The sequence below is a fragment of the Typopeltis vanoorti genome, chromosome 7, assembly GCF_054136105.1.
Source record: "Typopeltis vanoorti isolate ZY-2024b chromosome 7, IOZ_Tvanoo_1.0, whole genome shotgun sequence".
NCBI lineage: Eukaryota > Metazoa > Arthropoda > Arachnida > Uropygi > Thelyphonidae > Typopeltis > Typopeltis vanoorti.
The window spans coordinates 125524038-125546171 of NC_143555.1; the positions used below are offsets into that span (position 1 = coordinate 125524038).

The 22134-nt window shown below is 37.7% G+C and overlaps 1 protein-coding gene across 1 annotated transcript in view; it reads right to left on the minus strand.

Annotated features, from left to right (window-relative positions):
- Positions 1–22134, minus strand: part of Rab3GAP1 (RAB3 GTPase activating protein subunit 1) — a 584727-nt gene that overhangs the window by 65659 nt on the left and 496934 nt on the right. The window contains exon 18 of the mRNA XM_090395461.1: positions 18235–18329. Coding sequence (XP_090251587.1) covers positions 18235–18329 — 95 coding nt within the window. The remainder of the gene's footprint in view (positions 1–18234; positions 18330–22134) is intronic.

Sequence of the window (22134 nt, forward strand, 5' to 3'; positions counted from 1 at the left end):
GAAGTGGAGGAATGGTAATGCCCAGATCAGTGGAGTAGCACCCATGGAAAGACATACAGAAAAGATATAATGTAGAAACAGCATCTATGATAAAGTGAGAGAGGGGAGGGGTAATCTATTAAATGAAGAGCTCTTCTCTGGATATGACTGAGCATTCTGTTTTTAATGCACCACACCAAATGTGAGAGAACAATATTCTAAGGTCAGGTGGATATGGAATTTATAAAGTGTTAGGAGCTGAGCAGAACAGAAGTATTGTTTAGAGAGAAAAATAATACCGAGCTTATGAGTGTTATATCTCTTCTTATCTGTCTTTATTGTAAAAGATATTGTCTATTTATTTGTATCTTTCTTTCTCTCTTACTTTTATATTTTATTTATTTTTTTTCTTACTTATTTCTCTGATATAATATACTAATATACTTCCTTAAAGTGTGCCTAACACGACTCTACCTAGGAATGATTCCTTTTTGGACACTGGCAAATTTATTTTTTATTGCTGCAAGCCAGAGTCCTATAATATGAGCTTATTCTAAATTCAGGGAATATTCCTAGGTTAATTGGCATTCATTCTAATATACACTAAATAGATACTGGTACTAATTGCAATCGTGGCCAATAATCTATTACTCAAACACTTTCATTAAGTTCCTTCCCGCTGTGGTTCTAAATTTTTGCAAGTGGTAATTTGAATTCTCAAAATCAGGCATGAGTCAGGCATATACAACAAAACATGTTTATTGGAACAAATTACACTTTACAACTATAATTGGAATAGGATACTAAGCTTTTCAATATCTCTTGCTAAGTTAGTTACCCAATGCTAATTTAACAAAACACTCACAGATCAAATTGCAAATCACACACAAACTATAAAACATTAAAACTAGCTAACTATGTTATTCTAAATCAAATTCTTATTGCATGCCACATTTAAAGACATTTCACAACCCGTTACTATTCTGGTATAGATCATCTACAAAATTACAAATTCACATATAATCTCAGTCACATGCAGCTAAAATTTCACTCCTGACATTCCTTTGTTCAGCAGAAATTTCAAAATACAAATCCTTGTTATAGTCCACTATGAATTGTCCACTTAATATAATCTAACATTAAATTCTGTCTCATTCAAACATATAGTAAAGGTCTTTACGTTATCCATTCTTTTTCCGAAAGTCTGTTAACGGCCACGTGTTATTCGGGTCCTCCTTCGATTGGTTGCTTCTGCAATAGGCTGATGACTACGCCATCCGTTTTACATTCTTCCGGACTCGAACTTCTCACTGCCTCGATACAGTGTTGTCTCTGCTCCTACTTGAGTGGGACATCTGGTGACTGGCACAATTTCTGCGTAGGCCGATGATTCTCGTGCTGCTCGTCATGGAATCTTGTTCAGCTTACTCAGAATGGCTGTCCGCTATCCGGCATTGTGGGACCCTCTCGCTCGTCCCTACTCCGTCCGCTAGTCAAGAATCCTCGAGGTGAAGTCAGGAACAACCAGAAAAAAAGCCTCGCATTATCGCATACATTGCCTTATATTTTGTCCCTTCTTTTCCACACAACCCTTAGTTTTCATGCCCTCAAGATGATCCTCAAAGTCCTAGCTGCCATTAGGTGCTGTATTCTAAGGAATCCCGCATGCGCCATCTTCCTCGTACATTGTAGCTTGCGGCATTATGGCCAATACGTGCATATGTAACTCGATCTTTGCACTCGTACTCTTAATTTCTTTGGCGACTTATTAAGTTTAGGACAGCTTAATGGGACAAGATTATACTACTATTTCCTTATTACAAATTCACTAATCCGATAATCCCTCAGTTTAGTTTTCAACTACAAGACTTTTCTAGTGCGATTTACATGTTATTACACAACTTCCTATACAACAAAAATTCAGAACTGTGCACTGTTAACCATGTATTATCTGAGTTAGCCAAATTCTTATGTTAGATTCTGAATGAATAATTTCTTAAAATTCATCCATTCAGGATCTAACATGAGGCTGTGGATGTGTTTGTGTTAGGAAAAGTTAAATATGAAATTCAACCCAAGAAGAGAAAACCGATCTTAGCCAGCAAGTAGAATAATATCAAAAATAAGGAAGAGTCAGGATTGTGTTTTGGCAGCATTAAGATTCCCTAAATTAACTTCACTCCACTTGAGAATGGCAAGGAAACAGTACTGAAGTCATTGGCAAGGGAAGAAGCTTGAATCATCTCAGCACTACAAAGTTGTCAACGAAGAACATGACTGGATGTTAGTTCAAGATCACTGAAGTATAGAAGGAAGAATGCACGTGAAAGCACAGCCCTGGAGTATCCCAGAATCGACAGAAAAATCTGATGAGAGGATACCATCCACCATGACATGCCATGAATTTCCAGAAAAGAATATGATGTACCTACAAGAATTAATGATTCTTAAATTATATGCAATAGTCTGAACACTAGTAAAATAGAATAATTCTGTGATTTAAATTACTTGATGTCAATAATTCAGTTTTTGATTAAGAACTGATGAATGTACAGAAAAATTGAAGGAGATACATATTTAAATTTACATTAGAGTTTGTGCAAATTTAAGTTTATATTTAAGTAGATCTAAACATTATAGTAATAGTGATCTGCAAGAGAGTCTAATGATGGTCAGCAAGAATGCCATAATCAAGACAGTGATGAAAAACAAGTGAATGCAAACCATCATGAAGGTTGTTTTCTTGATCATAAATTAGTAAATAATAATATTTGGTTAACCGATCAAGTGTTGATCAATTTTATTAATTAACTGAACCAACTAGTTTCGCCACACGTATCTGTTGGCTTCTTCAGGGCACTTACATATAGGTTTAAAAACTCTCACAATTATGCGTAACTGCAAAACTGACAACAATAAAAACTGACTAGAATAATTACAAATAAAACAGTATCGAACGTGAGTGAAACACGTATCGCATGTACAAGATCAGCTAGCTGTTGCTGAGGAACCTTCTGTAGTTTGTATTAAAGTTCATTTCTTCCATTTTTAAGGCTCTGATTAGGGTTTTCCATATCTCTGGCAGTATTAGGCCTTGATTTCTGTTAAGGTTCACAGTAGAACAGGCGACTGTGGCTGCTTCTTTGAACATTCTTGAATGGTAATCTTCCTCTAAGTAAGGGGAACAGCTTTTGTCCCACTCGATGACATGGTTAGTTGTGGAGAAATGAGACAATAGGCCAGAAATGTCCTGTCTGTTGTTTTTGACATAGCCAATGTGCTCCTTTTGCCTGATTTCGAGGCTTCTCGAAGTCTGTCCGATGTAATTAGAGCCACACGAGCATGGAATATTATAGACTCCAGCATATTTGTAGAAGGGATGGTTGTTTTTTGGAGATCTTAGTAGTTTATGAATAGTATCTATAGGCTGAAATGCTACTCTTATTTTGTGTTGTTTGAGGAGATTGGCGAGCTTGTTGGAGATGCCACTTACATACGGAATTGCAATCGTTTTTATATATTGAATCTCTTCTTGTTCTCTTTGTGGTGGTTCAGAGAAAAGGATTTTATTGACTAGTCTTCTTGGACAGCCGTTCAAGTACAGATTGTTGGAAATAAATTTTAACTCATCTTGAAGGGTCTTGTTGTCCGTTGAGATGCAAATAGCTCTTTTCTTTAACATGTGTATAATGCTGAGTTTATGTGATATGTGGTGAGAGGAGTTAAAATGTAGGTAGCGACCTGTATTGGTCGGTTTTCTGTACACCGATAGATTTAAACTGCCATCAGTTTGTTTTTTGATTAAGATGTCTAAAAACGGAAGTTGTTTTTCTCTTTCAAGTTCCAGAGTGAATTTAATAGAATGATGGAAAGCGTTGATCTTTTTGAGAAAATCATATATGTCATCTTTGTTATTGTTCCATATGATGAAAATATCGTCCACATATCTAAACCAAATTTTAGGTCTAGGAAAAATTTGTGATAGGATTTTGTTTTCTAAGTCTTCCATAAAGAGGTCAGCACATGAAGGTGAGAGTGGGCTTCCCATTGCCAAGCCTGTTAACTGTTGATAGATTTTATTTTTCCAAGAAAAATAATTGGAGTTTAGGCAGTGAGCAAACAATACGGTTAACCACCTCTATACCACCCACAATGAGTCTAAACCTTCTCTACCAGACAACCAAGTTATTCTTAATTTTTCAAACCACATCTTAAAGAAACCTGAAATCGACATTCTCAAAAAGGGTTTCAACTATGCAATAGCTCCACAACAGATTCCCAAGATAGATTTCATCTGTAGTCTAGAAAAAGGAATCTCATTATTACCGCCTCACACAGCAAATGATCTAAGATTAAAAAGTTGCATAATACTTTCCGTGCCCTATTCCACAAAACAAAACTTTTCATCACTGGATAAAAGAACTATTCGTGATTTTAAAAAACAACGAAGACATCATAGTACTTAAAGCAGATAAAGGAAACAGTACTGTGATACTGAACTCAAAGGACTATGAAGACAAAGTTAACCATCTACTTTCTGACTTGTCTGTTTACCATCTTTTAACAAAAGATCCAACATTAAAAAATCACAATGATACCAACGAATTACTACGCAATTTATCTAACTGGCCAACAGACTTGATTAAAAAAATAAAATCGATGCATCCTTTAACTCCGAGACTCTATGGAGTTCCAAAAGTGCACAAAGAGGGTATTCCTTTACGCCCAATTGTTGATGCAATCAACTCGCCCACCTACTTATTGTCAAAACATCTCTCGAAACTCCTACAGCAATACATCCACAACTCAGAGAGTTACATCAAAAACTCTGGACATTTCGTAGAAAAGCTAAAAAACATCAAGATATCGGATAATGATCTTCTAGCCAACTTAGATGTCACCTCTCTCTTTACAAACGTTCCCGTAGTAGAGGTCATTGACATCTTAAGTACCCTGTTCCCACAAGATATAACCGTATTGTTTGCTCACTGCCTAAACTCCAATTATTTTTCTTGGAAAAATAAAATCTATCAACAGTTAACAGGCTTGGCAATGGGAAGCCCACTCTCACCTTCATGTGCTGACCTCTTTATGGAAGACTTAGAAAACAAAATCCTATCACAAATTTTTCCTAGACCTAAAATTTGGTTTAGATATGTGGACGATATTTTCATCATATGGAACAATAACAAAGATGACATATATGATTTTCTCAAAAAGATCAACGCTTTCCATCATTCTATTAAATTCACTCTGGAACTTGAAAGAGAAAAACAACTTCCGTTTTTAGACATCTTAATCAAAAAACAAACTGATGGCAGTTTAAATCTATCGGTGTACAGAAAACCGACCAATACAGGTCGCTACCTACATTTTAACTCCTCTCACCACATATCACATAAACTCAGCATTATACACATGTTAAAGAAAAGAGCTATTTGCATCTCAACGGACAACAAGACCCTTCAAGATGAGTTAAAATTTATTTCCAACAATCTGTACTTGAACGGCTATCCAAGAAGACTAGTCAATAAAATCCTTTTCTCTGAACCACCACAAAGAGAACAAGAAGAGATTCAATATATAAAAACGATTGCAATTCCGTATGTAAGTGGCATCTCCAACAAGCTCGCTAATCTCCTCAAACAACACAAAATAAGAGTAGCATTTCAGCCTATAGATACTATTCGTAAACTACTAAGATCTCCAAAAGACAACCATCCTTTCTACAAATATGCTGGAGTCTATAATATTCCATGCTCGTGTGGCTCTAATTACATCGGACAGACTTCGAGAAACCTCGAAATCAGGCAAAAGGAGCACATTGGCTATGTCAAAAACAACAGACAGGACATTTCTTGCCTATCGTCTCATTTCTCCACAACTAACCATGTCATCGAGTGGGACAAAAGCTGTTCCCCTTAGAGGAAGATTACCATTCAAGAATGTTCAAAGAAGCAGCCACAGTCGCCCGTTCTACTGTGAACATACAGAAATCAAGGCCTAATACTGCCAGAGATATGGAAAACCCTAATCAGAGTCTTAAAAACGGAAGAAATGAACTTTAATACAAACTACAGAAGGTTCCTCAGCAACAGCTAGCTGATCTTGTACACGCGATACGTGTTTCGCTCACGTTCGATACTATTTTATTTGTAATTATTCTAGTCAGTTTTTATTCTTGTCAGTTTTGCAGTTACGCATAATTGTGAGAGTGTTTAAACCTATATGTAAGTGCCCTGAAGAAGCCAACAGATACGTGTGGCGAAACTAGTTGGTTCAGTTAATTAATAAAATTGATCAACACTTGATCGGTTAACCAAATATTATTATTTACTAAGTGAATGCAAAGTTTGGAGTGCAAAGTGAATGCAAAGTGAATGCAAAGTACAGTAGATGAGGTGATAGTGGAAACAAATTACTTGAATGGAGAAGGAGAATGTCAAGAGAGATATCACATATCAAAATGTTTATTAATAAGAGTACAAAGTCAATACCGTTTTCATTTATATTTTATCTTAGTGAAACAAACAAATAATGAAAGCAAGTTTTGCAGGAAAGTCTTTAGATGGAAAATGATTTTCATTGCTCAGTGTGGGATCACCATCTCACAGGTTATCTAATCTTTCATAGCCTCCCCATGATATTAAATGTACCAACCCTTCACAAGTGGGAATGACATAAAAAAAAATAGGTGCAGAGTATCTTTTTTTTTTCCACTGGTTAGTTTACTTTGTGTACTTATCAATCCACTTTTAATCATCTTTACTGAAATATTGAGATTTAGAATAGCACCTCAGTGGAAGTTTCCAAGAATTATTTCAATTCTTTTGCGGAATAAAGCGGAAAATTATAGTCCAGTTAGTTATATTCTGTTTTTAAATAAAAATAAAAAATCAGACCTAGAATATTATTATAATTATTACACCCTCCATGGAGTCGACAGACTCATCGTGGGAGGTTTATTCAACTGACAACATATTTATCACATAGAATTTTAAAATCCTTAACATTCCTTGCATTAACAACAAATTCTGGCAATGCATTCCATTCACTGACAATTCTCCATGAAAAATATCTACTCCTCACACCCTTCTTCACCACACTTTTACATAACTTCCAGCAATGACCTCTGGATCTTCCCCTCTCACCGTCTACTCTTTTTATAATCCCCTCTGGATTAATCCGATAACACTAACTTAAATGTCTCTATCATATCACCTCTTCTCCTCCTATCCAGCAAACTCTGCAATTCATATTTCTTCAGTCTCTCTCCATAGCCAGCATTCCAAAGTCCTGACATTGTCTTAGTCACTCATCTCTTGGCACCTCTCCAAATCGCATTGAAAACCAGGTGACCAGATCTGAGCACAATAATCCAAGTGTGGTTTGACCAGTGCCTTATACAGTGGCACAATCACTTCCTTATCATAGCAGCACTACAATGTGCAACCTTTGCAACACTAGCAGTACGCCCTCTAAACTTCAGTCTACTGTCAACCATCACTCCTAAATCTCTAATCTCATCCACTTCCTGCAGTATAGCACCATCGATATAGTACACAGTCTTATATTTCTGCATTCCAAAATGCAACACCTTACACTTATTGATATTAAAACTACAACCCCACTCTTTTGTCCAAGTAAAAAGCTAATTCAAATCTTCCTGAAGGGATTCGACATCAGCTGTGCTACTTATAATTCTTCCCAACTTTGCATCATCAGCAAATAACTGAAGATGTCCACAGGATATATCATTTACAAACAAGTTAAACAGCAAGGGCCCAAGAACAGATCTCTGAGGCACGCCACTGGTTACCTTTCTTTTTTGAGATGCTGCTCCATCATACACAACCAGTTGGTATCATTCAGATAACCAATCTCTGATCCATCTAACCAATATTCTATGTATTCCCATCCTCTGAAGCTTGTACACCAACTTATCATGTGATAATCTATTAAATGCTTTTGCAAAGTCCTATTCAAATCTTCCTGAAGGGACTCAACATCAGTAGTGCTACTTATAATTCTTCCCAACTTTGCATCATCAGCAAATAACTCATGTATAGCGGCTTAAGTGCTGTGAAGACATAATGTTGGAGGTTTAATGGATTTTTTACAACACTCAGAAAGGATTAAAAAGAATTTAATACTTCCTATATTTCATCCTAGTCACTAGGACATCTACGGGGATTACAAAAATAACTAATGTAACATAACACAAATATCATACAATACTAAGCCCAACCACGTGGGTGACACTAAAGTCCTATCTAGGTGGAGCGCCCTCTAAGGGCGGTTGTAGGTGGCCTGGAATATAAAGTAGGATCTCTGGTGATGAGTGTTTCCCAAATTTTTGGAAGCTTAATGCAACCGTATTTATTAAGATTTGGTTGATTTCTAAGCGCTGCTGCTGCTTCTAAGAAAAGTCTCTCTTTCTTGAATTTGCTGTGATGGAGCATGGTGGTTTTCTTCCATGATACTCTGTGGGTGGTGTCCAAGACATGGTCAGCCAAGCCTGAATGACCATAGTTGTGTTTACAGATGTAAGACTTGTGTTCCTCTAAGCGGATGGATACTGATCTGCCTGTCTGTCCAAAGTACGCCAGCTTAGAGGAACAGGGTACTTTGTAAACTCCAGGCAGAGAGAGAGGAGGGAGCTGATCTTTTGTAGAACGGATAAGGGTAGCAAGTTTGCGGTGGGGTTTATATGCTGTGTGTAGGTTGTACTTTTTTAGAATCTTGGCTATTTTTTCGGATGTGCCATGGATGTCGGGTATGGTGATGGCATTTTTAAATTCTTGTTGACGAGAAGGACCAGGAATGGGAGAGGAACTAATTTTTTTTTTTTTTTTTTTTTTTTTTTTTTTTTTTGATACTGTGATAGCTGTAGCCATTGGAGAGAAAAGTGTTTGTATATGTAGTTAAGCTCAGTAGTGAGGGCAGTTCCACTGGAACAAAGATTGTGGGTTCTCTTGGTAAGAGTTTTAATAATGCCAAATTGTTGAGAGGGGTGGTGGTGTGAGAGTTTGTGAATGTATCTACCTGTGTGTGTGGGTTTTCTGTATACAGTGAAGGCAAGTGTATCATTAGGCAGGCATGTGACTAAGGTGTCTAGGAAGGGTAAACAATTGTTCTTTTCCTTTTCCATAGTAAACTGGATTCTTGGATGTAGGCTATTGAGATGACTGAGGAAGGAGTCTAATGTGTCTGGGCCATGAGGCTAAATAGAGAACACATCATCTACATATCTTAGCCAGACAGAAGGTTTGAGTGGGGCTGAGTCTATGGCTCGTTTTTCAAAATCTTCCATTTAGAAATTGGCAAGGGGGAGAGGGGGGGGAACCCATGGCAGTTCCCTCTATCTGCTTGTAGATTTTGTTCTTCCAAGAAAAATACCCAGAGTTAATGGCAAAGGAAAAGAGATCTAAGATGTCAGAAGGGAAAACTTTTTGTAAGAGAGATAAGGTGTCAGTTAAGGGAATATTAGTAAACAAAGAGGAGATATCAAAGCTTACCAATATGTCTACTTTATTCAAGGTTAAATTTTCTATGAGGGCTTTAAAGTGGGTCGTGTTTTTTATATAGGAAGTGGACCGTCTAATGAGGGGGGTCAGAGAGTTGGCCAGCTGTTTAGACAGTCTCTAGCAAGGTGCATTGGTGGCATCTACTATAGGTCTGAGTGGGGAATTGGGTTTGTGGATTTTTGGCAAGCCATAAATTCGGGGGGGGGGGGGGGACGGTAGTGGAAAGGTTTAAGTTTTTTCGTGATGTGTGTGGTGGGGGGGGGCAGGAAGATACTTTTTTAAGTAAGATTTTTAATTTTTTAACTTGTGTTTTTGTGGGGTCGTGTTCTAGCGGGATGTAGGTAGCACGATCGCGGAGGATAATATTCATTTTGCGATTGTATTCACTGGTGTATCGTCATCACCAGAGCAGATAGGGCATTACCTTATCTGCTCTGGTGATGACAATACTTTTTTCTTTCCGTAATTTCAGGAGAGCTGTGCGTTGGGCATACGATAAATTACTTTTTGGAGGCGAAGAATGAACAAGGATGTTGGCTATGTCAAGTCTGATGTTGTTGGCTATCTCCGACAGTAAGCGACCGATCCCACGTTCGATGTTAACCATTATTCATTTATCCTTTCTGAGTGTTGTAAAAAATCCATTAAACCTCCAACATTACAGCAAATAACTGAAGATCCCCAAATCTTCAGTTGTGGCTGTGGGTTCGAATCCTATCCTACCACAAGCATGGATGTTGTGATTGTCTCTGGAAACACTGGTGGTGGTGGTCAGCGGTAGATGACGTTGGTGTAGTTGCAGTCAGTTGGTGGATTGAGTGATGGAGACAGAGTTGTAGAGCAGATGCCCTCCCTTGATGAGTCTTTGGAATTCCTGGAGGTTTCAAATAATAATAATAATTATTATTATTATAAACACACACCAAGAAGCATACACACTGTGAGAATGTCTGAAAATGGCACCAACGCCTTGCTAAGGAATCAACAAACTCAGCATGCATGCGCACCATTGCAATCGCAGTGCCACAGTGAAAATATTTAAAAATGGAACTTACTTTCCGGACATCCCTCATATGTGTGTGTGATTATCTATGATTATATATTTGAGCCTACATAGCTCAACTGGTTTCGATGATGCCCTTTGGTTGAAAAGATCTGGGTTCAAATCCTGTTTATAATGCAAAGCATATATTATATCCAGTCTCATACAGAGTTGGCAGGATTTTTTCTCCCAGAAACATGGAGTTTTCATTCTACAAAGATAAAAAACTACCGGATCTGGGTTTGAAAGTCAGCATGATATGGTGTAGGTTTACATATAAGTGTAAAATAAATAAACAGATAGATATTACTTGCAAATGTGTGAGGCTGCAAAGCCTATACCAAATCAATTCTGTGTGTAGGAGTATCTACATTGTGTCTGCTTTTGGCCATAGCAGTTTGTATGAGGGATGTCCAGAAAGTAAGTTCAGTTTTTAAATATTTTTACTGCAGCGATGCGATCCCAATGGTGCACATGCGTGCTGAGTTTGTTGATTCCTTAGCAAAGCATTGGTGCCATTTTCAGACATTCTTGCAGTGCGAACGTTTCTTGGTGTGTGTGTGTGTGTGTGTGTGTGTGTGTGTGTGTGTGTGTGTGTGTGTGTGTGTGTGTGTGTTTATAATGTCTAAGAAAATCGAATCACCCGCCACACATGAAATTAGGTCAGTTATCCGTTTCTTGAATGCGAGAAATGTTAAAGCAGCTGAAATTCATCAGCAAATTATTGAGGTTTATGGAGAACACATAATGAGTGATTCAATGGTACGAAGATGGGTAAGACTTTTTAATGAAGGAAGGACAGATGTGCACGATGATGAACGGAGCAGGTGACCATCTTTAGTGATTGACGATTTGGTGTATTCAGTTGAAGAGAAGATTCGACAGAATAAGGGATTCACTATGACGTCACTCTTGCTGCAATTTCCAGAAGTTTCATGTTCAGGTCTGCATGAAATTGTGTCGGAGAAACTGAATTATAGGAAATTGTGTGCACGATGGGTGCCGAAGTTGCTTACAGAACAACACAAAGTGTTGTTAAAGCAGCTGAAATTCATCAGCAAATTATTGAGGTTTATGGAGAACACATAATGAGTGATTCAATGGTACGAAGATGGGTAAGACTTTTTAATGAAGGAAGGACAGGTGTGCACGATGATGAACGGAGCAGGTGACCATCTTTAGTGACTGACGATTTGGTGTATTCAGTTGAAGAGAAGATTCGACAGAATAGGGGATTCACTATGATGTCACTCTTGCTGCAATTTCCAGAAGTTTCATGTTCAGGTCTGCATGAAATTGTGTCGGAGAAACTGAATTATAGGAAATTGTGTGCACGATGGGTGCCGAAGTTGCTTACAGAACAACACAAAGTGAATCGGCTGGGCAGTGCATTGGAATTCTTGACACGCTACCATGAGGACGGTGATGCTTTCCTGAGCAGACTTGTCACCAGGGATGAGACCTAAGTGTCGCCAGCAACCCTTGAATCCAAACAACAGTCCATGGAGTAGACGCACACCTCATCATCAGTCAAGACGAAATTGAAGACAATGGTTTCCACTCGGAAAATCATGTGCACTGTGTTTTGGGACAGACAAGGAATTTTGCTGGTAGACTTCTTGGGTCAAGGCTCCCAAAATCAACGCGAGTATGTACTGCCAAACCCTTAAGAAACTGCAGTGTGTGATCCAGAATAAACGTGGCATGCTTACCAGGGCACCGTTTTGATTCATGATAACACACGGCCGGCTTGAAAGTTTATGCTGGGCAATCAGAAGAATTTATGCTAAAGCCAAAACCAGACCAGTTTGATAGTAAATGATTACATATCATTCCATCATCCCCCATATAGTTCTGACCTTGCACCAAGCAACTTTCACCTGTTCAAACATATGAAATCTTTCCTTGGTGGCTGGTGGTTTCAAGACGATGACAAGGTCAAAGAAGCAGTCAATTTGTGGTTTATACAAAATTATACAACTCTTGGCACCCCATTATGCTAAGTGCCTGAACAATGGCAGAAATTATGTAGAAAAGTAGGGAAAGATGTATACTTTAATTTCCAATAAAGTTTTTTTTATAAATAGATTTTTGTTTCTCTAACAGCCCATCAGAACTTTTCTCGACGTCCCTTGTATATTCAATTTTATTATCCCCTGTTTATATTATTTTGCTTATAGCTATGGATGAATATCAAGATACAATACATTAACCAGCAGTGAACTATCATTATTTCATAATTTTTATATTAACTCCAGAGGGTGTAAAACCTATAGCAATTAGTGCCATGTAGAGGCAAGTTGTTACAAAGAGAAAAAGAAACCTACTGATGTTTTTCTTGAATAGCCAAAGATTGTAGTCTTCAGGGTACACTACACTACACGAGGAAGGCTATTCTGCAGGACAGAGGTAGATGAAATGAAATAGAACGATGAGAAGTTGGTTTGGTAGTTGTACAGCTGAAATTGAATGTTGACTAGTAGCTGCTCACATTTTTACATAATTTTACTGCAAGAAAATTTAACACAGAAAAGTTTCTTTTAATTCATTGCCATATAGTATTCCACAGCATAATACTGACATCATCTATCCATCAATGCATAGTTTCCCACAATAGATGCAGCTACAGTTTGATATGAATATCATTCAATTGCTGTCACTAATAAAAGTGAGTGAATGAAAGAAATGATTGTGGTGTGGAAATAATAATTGTTTATTATTTAATTATTACTTCCACTAAATTAAATATATTAAAATTTCATTATTTTGTTCTTTTTATTAAAAAATTTTAGCAAAAAGGACAAAAATCATCTGCTGAGATGATAAGGTCCTCACAACTGAGAGCTCATTCAAATATATAATATCTTCTTAGTCAAAGGATACAAATCCCACAATAGATTACTATCTTCTCCATATGCCACTACTCTCCTTCCCTACTTTCACTTTATACTAGAGAAAGTATGTGATCATTTCATGTATCTCAGGAACTTCTGAAAAAATTCGTTTTCAGTGAATAAGATTCTAACTTGCTGCAAATTCAAAAATGGCCTATTTTGCCAAAGGTAGTTGTGAGTGCCCCAATGGTGAATCATTTAAGGGAAGGTATGATAAGTATTGTATGAATAATGCTTAACATGGGTCTTCCACAATGAGTCTTTTGACTCCAATGAGATATCCATATAATAATAAATAAGGAAAAAACCCTCTCAAACCATAGCAAGTATCTCATGTCAGAAAGTTATATTGTTCATAAGTGAACACTAGTTAGGTCTTTACATAAATTATTAAAATATAGAGCCTAAAGGCTTCATGCCGGAAAAGACTGTTGTTTCTCATCAGAGAACAGGCAATTCAGTTTGTTCAAAATATATATAAACAGAATATCCAGAATATATATAGGATCTGTCCTTGGGATTAAGCCAAGTGGTAAGATGGCATCATGTTGGAGGCTTAATGGATATTTTTACAACACTTAAAAAATATCCATTAAGCCTCCAACATGATGTCCTCACAGCACTTAAGCCTCTACACACGTATGGTAAGATGGCAGTTATCCACTGTCCGATAATTAATAACTTAGTTTAATTAGGATTGGCCTCAAGTCCACTACTTTATCCAAATTGATGGAATATGTTAAAGAACATGCTGATATTATCTCTGAAGATTTTAAATCATCTGCATAGGCGATGGTTTTGCACTCTTGGGGGGTTGATGGTAGTGGTATTCATGTGGTATTGTTTATCCATCTAAGAAATGGTTCTAATACCAGAGAGAAAAGTAGCAGACCCAAAGGACAACTCTGACATACACCTTTGCGAAGGGAAATAGGATCTGATATGTAATCATTTACTATCAAACTGGTCTAGTTTTGGCTTTAGCATAAATTCCTCTGATTTCCCAGCATAAACTTTTGCCAAGCTCTGCAAGATACAAAATATGGAAGAGAAATTCATGTCAGACTCAGTCAAATGCTTTTTCTCGGTCTATGCTGAGTATTACCAAGGGGCAATACTCAGCAACTGTTTATTCTTGGAATGCTATATAATATCTCATAGCAGGAAAAGGTTGAGTCTCATCTCCCGGCTTGGGATACCATAAGTCTGTGTGCTGGTAAAAATACTTGAGATTGACCACCATTCAGTTCTTAATTAATTATTCTTGTGAATAACTTGTAGTCTGAGTGCAATGCGATGCACAGACTACAGCTTGCCTATGATTCTGTCACCTCTGCCTTTCTTGGAGAGGAATATTGTAACTCTCAGTGAAGTCTGTTGGATCTGGAGGAATTTATTAAATAGCCTGATTAGTATAGGTAAGATGGTGTTCCAGGTTGCTTTATAAAATTCTATTCCCAGGCTGCCTGGCCTTGGAACTTTTTGTGGTTTGCACTGCTTAGCCACTAGTTTGATTTCACCCACTGTTATAGGACTGTTGTGCATCACTTAAACAACAGGCAGCAGACTTGGTATGTACCACATACCTGGAGCGACTGCTGCTTGCTTGCTTATCTGAGAAGGCTTCTTTGTAGTGGTCAGTAAAAGACTGCAGAAGGAGCACCTGCTTCCCTGAATTGTATCCTACTTTAAAGTTTTTTTCTTCTTCTTCTCTAGATCTATGTTATTAAGTACACTTTATATCAGTCCAGGGTCTGGCATGCCTGATTTCTTGCTGTTGATATACCATCTTAGCTCTTTGTATAACCAACGAAGTTTCTGATGTTGTCGCAGGCATTTTTCACCTTCCTAAGACTTGAGCATTTACTTTGCTCAATTCATGATGATCTTGAATTGGATCCATGCTGTCCAGTCCCATTCAGCCTGTAACCATTCCTGATATAGTTCTTGAATTTTTTGAAAAAGCATAAGATGGTTAGGGTTGAGTCACCAAGGTCTGGAACATGTGTTTATGTTGTTAACTGGGTTAATCTTTAATAGCACCATTTTGTGATCTGAAATTTGCCATTGGTTGGGGATGCCCAGATGTCTCATGTTGATTACCTGATGTTATCGGTGGCAGATACATAGAAACAGTCAATCAGGGTACCATTCTGGTTACAGAACCATGTGTAGCCCCAGGTACTCAGGTTTCAGACCCTCTAAATATCTATTAAATCGAAGTTTTTAAGAAAAGTCCGTAACACAGCCACTCTGCTACTTGAGTTGTGGGCACAGTTTATTTTGTCTGTATTCTTGTTCTCCATGCAATGCAAGTGACCAGCTGCTATGATTTGATTTTGTTCCATAACAGTAGTTCTCGAGAATATTGAACAGAATTGTCCGATCACTCTTCTTACTGGGAAATATACTCATATGTTCAGAAGTCTAAGTTTGTGTCCATCTAAACCCCAATCAACAGCTAATATTCTTCCATTAATATCTCACTGTATGTTAAAAATTGGGGGTCATATTAATATTCTGACTTCATGGCTCCTGAACTATTTTCAGAACTGGGCAACTCGTATAAAGAAGCTAATGACTTCCCATCACTTGTCTTAGTATCCCATAATGCAAAGCACATAATCCTAAGGGTCACTACCCAGATTGGTTTTGACCTTTATTGAGGTCTCATCAGTGGAAGCCAGACCCAGAGGTGATACCAATGTTGAAGTAATGCAGAAGTCATATTAAGGCAAGTGATGTGAAGTCATTAGCTTCTTTATGAGAGTTGCTCAGTCCTGAAAATAGTTCAGGTGCAAACTTTGTTTGCTTACACTTGGATAAAGGATTAAATCAAGAATATAATTTCTTGACATCTTTAATTTATAGTTTAAGTGCAAAAACTTCCATCAACTTTGGCTAGCCAAGTCTGTTAACTTCTGCTTGTCATCTTTTTGGGTCTCTATTGGCTCAGTTGCTTTCTCCAAAATTAGCTGTAGGAAATTTCAATGGTTATGGCTTGTGTGTACTGGCTGTTCTTGTATTTTGGCGATATCTTTAATGGTGGAAATATTAAGATTACCTATATTCGTAGGTGCTGACTGTTTCTTCTTATTTTTTCTTTGGTTTCTTTCCTTGTTTTTGCTGTTTTGATAGTTGCTCCTCTTTTAACTGTGCAGTAAAAGCGGAGAGTGAAAGTCCTGGAAGTTTAGTTATATCCAGGAAGTTAACATTATTCTCAGGTGTGAGCAGTAGGCCATTGCTTGCCTCTTTAGGTACTGCTGAATTTTCTGCTGCTGCCACTATTTTCCTCTGATTTTGGGGAATTTTCCCTAGTACTATGAACTGATTGTTTAGAGGCAGAAAATTCTTAACTACCATAGATACGTCTACCAGTGGATGGATGGTGCCAAGCCTTTCACCTGCAGTTCTATGCAGACAATTTATGCAATGTGCTTTGACATTTTTTGCAGGGCATGGTGCACCATGCCCTGCACTGTTGCAGCTGAAACATTTTGCTTTTTCACAATTTGTGCCAATGTGGTTAGTTAACCTGCAACACAAGCACTGCCTCTTCGTGCTGGGGTAGTTCAGCATAACTGATCCCTTCCACATTAAGCAGATTAGGAACTGGTGTTTTCATATCCACGAGAATAGTTTCCTCCCTATTTCCACTTTACATCCTCAAAGCTTCCTCTTTGTATCTTTTTAATTGTACCATATTCAGAGAGTTCATTAACAATGACATGATCTGAAAATTCCACTGGAAATCTTTCAATCTAAAGATTGAAAGATTTCCAGTGGAGTGCACTGCATGCATTGGTATGCAATTAACTTCTGACAAGAAAGGATTTAATTAATTGGTTCTTAAAATGGAACCCCTCTAATAGCTCATTTCTAGTTTCAAATATCATTAGTTATGACTTGGTATCTACCTCTCTTAAAGGGGTAAAGCCATAAATCCTGTTGATTCATGGCTTTAAATTTATCACATAAATTATATTGATTTATGGATGAACAAACTTATTTTAAAAACTATAAACTTTGCATTCTAAAGATACCTTTACAGCACACAGAAATCCATGGTTATCTCTGCGCTCTGCCTGATCACCAACCAGAACCTCAGCCCAGCACAACCAGAAGCAAGTATTGCCACTGAGCTAGACCGTCGCTTGGTGAGGTGGCAGAGAAACCACTAGAGTGCTGTTTGTTTTGGAGAGAAGGCTGAAACCTTATAAGAGAGCAAAAACTCTCATCCCAGGCAGCCTTACGAGGGCAAAAATCCTCTCTAACTGCAGCAAGCATCTTATGTCTGAAAGTTAGTACTGTTCATAAGTAACTCTCATTGGGTGCATACATAAATTATTAAAATATAGAGTCTAAAGGATTCATTCTAGCAAGATTGTTATTTTCAAGAAGGATAATATACATCCATTTTTATTTTATAGCCAGATTACATTTTCATGAGAGCTCATAAGAACATATTACAAAGATTGTAAGATATTACAAAGAATATATTACATTACGAAGATTGTTTACATTATTCAGTATTGGATTTCAGATGGGATTCTGAACAAAACAAAATATTGTAAACAGCCTATATAACCAAGTAGAATTAATGTAATATAGTATTAAATGTGAATAAAGTAAGATAGCATTTTACATTTTTTAAAGTGAGAAAATAAAAGAAAACCAAAAAATAGTTCTGAAGACAATTCCTGTTGATTAAAAGAATTATCACTGACTTATTCAAGAGAAGAAATTTATTATTTCGACTATGAAAGGTTGCATGAAAAAAAAATAAACCAACCTGAGTAGCAGGAATGTAGAGAAGTTCACTAGAATTCAACAATGTTAAATTTCCTAGTTGCCCAAGTCTTCCTTCTGCATGAACTCTTTCTGAAACTCAAATAAACAAAGAAAAAATAAATGAATTATATAAGTTACTTTTCATTATAATTACTGTTTTTTTTATCATATATGGAAATAAAAATGTATTAAAGAAGGTTTTTTTCTTTTTTTGTCAACAACCTAAAAATTTGAAATTGCACTCATCTTGTGAATTAATCCAAGGTTTCCAAGTTGAGGTCTTGTGAAGTTGGCTAATACATTACCACCAGGAAATGGCTACATGATATAATACTGATAAACTTTACAAAGGCATTTGACAGGATACATACCTTACAGAACTGTATTACATAAAATGGAGCAAATGAGGATGGATATGAAGCTTCTAATATGTGACTACCCAATTCAGCTGTCACTGTACTGTACTGTAAGAAAGTAAGTAAATTGCTAAGCCACACAAGACTTCACATAGCTATGCTATTCCCATAGTGTATCTCCTGAATTCTAAATTTAACCATCTTTTCCAATTCTTTAACCACTATTCCTAAGACATAATTTTTTTAATAAATTTCCCCTTGCATGTTAGGCTCAGCAGCTAGTCACAGCAAATTAACTTGCCTCCTCTGAAACAATTAATGATCTTATAAGGCAGTTAATCCTATCTGTGTAGTGTATCAACTGCATGTGTTCTTGCTGTCAACTGCATGTGTTCTGGCTGGTTTTTCTATTAGGTGGGATGAAAAACCAGTTTCCAGGAAAGAAATCCCACTACCTCTGTGTGAGACTGATTAATACATCTTGAGTTAAAAAAAAAGCCGATAAAGGTTCTTCTGGGATTTAACTTCCAAGTCTTTCTAACCAAAGAGCATCTTAGAAATCGACTGAGCTATAGAGGCTCTTTTCCTGTATTTGTCTATAATTTGTAACCTTAGTCATAGAGCCTCCTTTGTGTAATGAAATTCTTTTGCCCTCTTTCCACTTCCTTGGCACTCTACCAGTTCTGAGACTAACTTAAATGGTCTGGTTAGAGCAAATGCCATTTCTCTAGCACTTCCTCAAGGCAGTATTCATGCTGACATTTCTTTATATCATAAATACCTCTAGTCAATTATCTTGTCTCAATCCCTGTCACACTGATCACTGCATTTGTCTTCATCTGGATTATTAGAAATATATACACAGAAGAACTGATAATTTATTGATGTATAATCTAACAAGCCATCATCAGTGCATAAGCATATTCACAAGGTTGACCATGTACAATCAACTGTTATTCTCTTTCATGGAAACAGTCATTCCAGTTTAAGCTTGGGCAGTATAAAAACACTTTTGAATTTCTCCTTGAACAATTGCTCAAACTTTAAATGACAAATCATGCTATCATTTGATGGTGCCCATTTTTTGAGTAGGATGATGAGCTGAATCTTGTATGTATAGCCTGTGAAGGGAGGTTTATGATCAATAAACACTTGCAAAGTGATGAATTTAATGTTCACAACTTCAACTGGCTTTCCTTTTGAAACATTACTGACCAAGATGGATGAGATGCAGAAGTATCTGCAATGATCTAACACAAATTACACATCTACCAACCTGAATATTTGATAACCCCTCACCACAACCTCTCCTCTCACTAACTTAAAAATCACAATCTTGTGCAATTTCCTCTCTCACAGAATGTCCTCCATTGAAAGCAGTAATCTGGCTTCCAATCCATTGGAAGCCAGATTACTGCTTCCAATTTTCAGATCCAAATCCTTGCTCTGAGTGAGTCACAGAAATTACTCTTGCTGGCATGGCTTTCATTCTCCATTCACATCACAATCTTGGGCAGGCTTCATCTCTTACAAAATAACCTTCATGCAACCACTTCCAACCTTGTATTTTTTGGCACTACAAAGGATACAAGTGGAATGATCTCTGGAATTTCTACTGTTTCCTTCCATGGTCAGACTACTGCTTTCAAATTTTCTGATTCAAACACCTGCTCTGAGTGAGAGATACAACCCTCCTCACTGGAACAAAGGTCTTCATTCCACATTCCATCCAAATTCCCACCCACTTTCTGAGCCATGGTTTAACAAAAGGTGCAAAGATGGGAGAAAAAAAGAAAAAAATCCGAATACTGCAATGGTTTGCAACAAGAATTTCAGCTTCATGCCCAGGAATACTAATGGATAGATAGGAAGAGCTGTTAACATCCACCCCAGAGAACATAAATACATTCACCACTGTTGGGACTGGCAGACTGTTGTACTCTGCACTATCCTTCATACAGGTTTAGATGAAAAAAAAAAAAAAAACTCAGAGTGCTACACAGAAGTCATTATAAGTCAGAGAGACTGTTTTCAGAGTCTGATGTCACACACATTGAAGATATGGGAAAGCGTAATTGAAGGAAGGATAAGGCAGGAAACGAAAATTGGTGAGGAGCAGTTTGGATTTATGCCAGGAAGAGGGACAACGGATGCGATATTTGCGCTAAGGTGATTGATGGAGAAATATAGAGAGATGCAAGTGGATCTGCATATGGTGTTTATAGACCTGGAAAAGGTATATGACAGAGTGGCCAGGCAAGAGGTATGGAGGTGTATGAGGAAGAAGGGGGTGTCAGAGAAGTACGTGAGGTTGGTGAAGGAGACGTATGAGGGAACAGAAACTCAGGTCAGGTCTAGTGTTGGCATGACAGAAGGATTCCCCATTGTCGTAGGGCTACACCAAGGGTCAGCTCTGAGCCACTACCTCTTTGACCTGGTCATGGATGTACTAGTGGAGGACGTCAAGAAGGAGGCACCATGGAGCATGCTGTTTGCCGACAACATTGTTCTATGCAAATCATCCTGAGAGAAGCTTGAAAATACCCTGGAAGAGTGGAGAAAGGCATGAGAATTAACCAGGTGAAGACTGAATATATGTCAATGGGGAGTGATGAGGATATGGTCATACGACTCCAGGGTGAAAGGCTAATTTCAGGGAAGAAATTCAAGTACCTTGGGTCGGTTGTCGAGAGGAATGGTGACTTTGGATGAAGAAATACAGCACCGAATAACATGCTGTTGGATGAATTGGAGGAAGAAGAGTGGGGTCCTGTGTGACAAGAGAGTGAGTTTTAAGAGGAAAGGAAAGCTGTATAAGATGGTGGTGAGGCTGGCGATGCTCCATGGTGCGGAGACGTGGCCTAACCAAGGCACAGGAGAGGAAGATGGAGGTAGCGGAGATGCAGATGTTGAGATGGATGAGTGATGTGACAAAGAAGGACAGGATAAGGAATGACTACATCAGAGGGACGGTTAAGGTGGGACCAATTGGCAAGAAGATACAAGAAAGTAGGCTGAGGTGGTTTGGACATGTAGAGAGGAAGGGTGAGGAGTATGTGTTGGTAAATGAGTGGAGTAAATGGAGTTGGAGGGAAGGAGGAAAAGAGGTAGGCCCAAGCTCAGGTGGAGGGATAAGGTGACAGAGGATCTTAGGGAGAAAGGAATGAGTCTGAAGGACGCCCTGGACTGGAGAACTTGGAAAAGGAAGGTTAAAGATAGGTGTGCCGACCCCGTTTAACATGGGATAAGGCATAGTGAAAGAAGAAGAAGAAGAAGACTGTTTTCAGAGTCAAAAGCAACTATTAAACATCCTGTAAACCTCAACAAGTATGTTTGTGCCAATGTGCCAAAAATCTGGGAGATAGTTTAAAATAGAATTAATACTTGTAAAACTTCTCTTTATCTAACAATAGATGGCATTACATTAGGATTTTAGTTCTTTACATTGTCCATTAAATTTTAAACTGTTCCTATTATTAAGTGAGTGTTGCTGTTTGAGTACCATGACCAACTATTTTACTCTTAAAATGTTGGGTATAAATCAA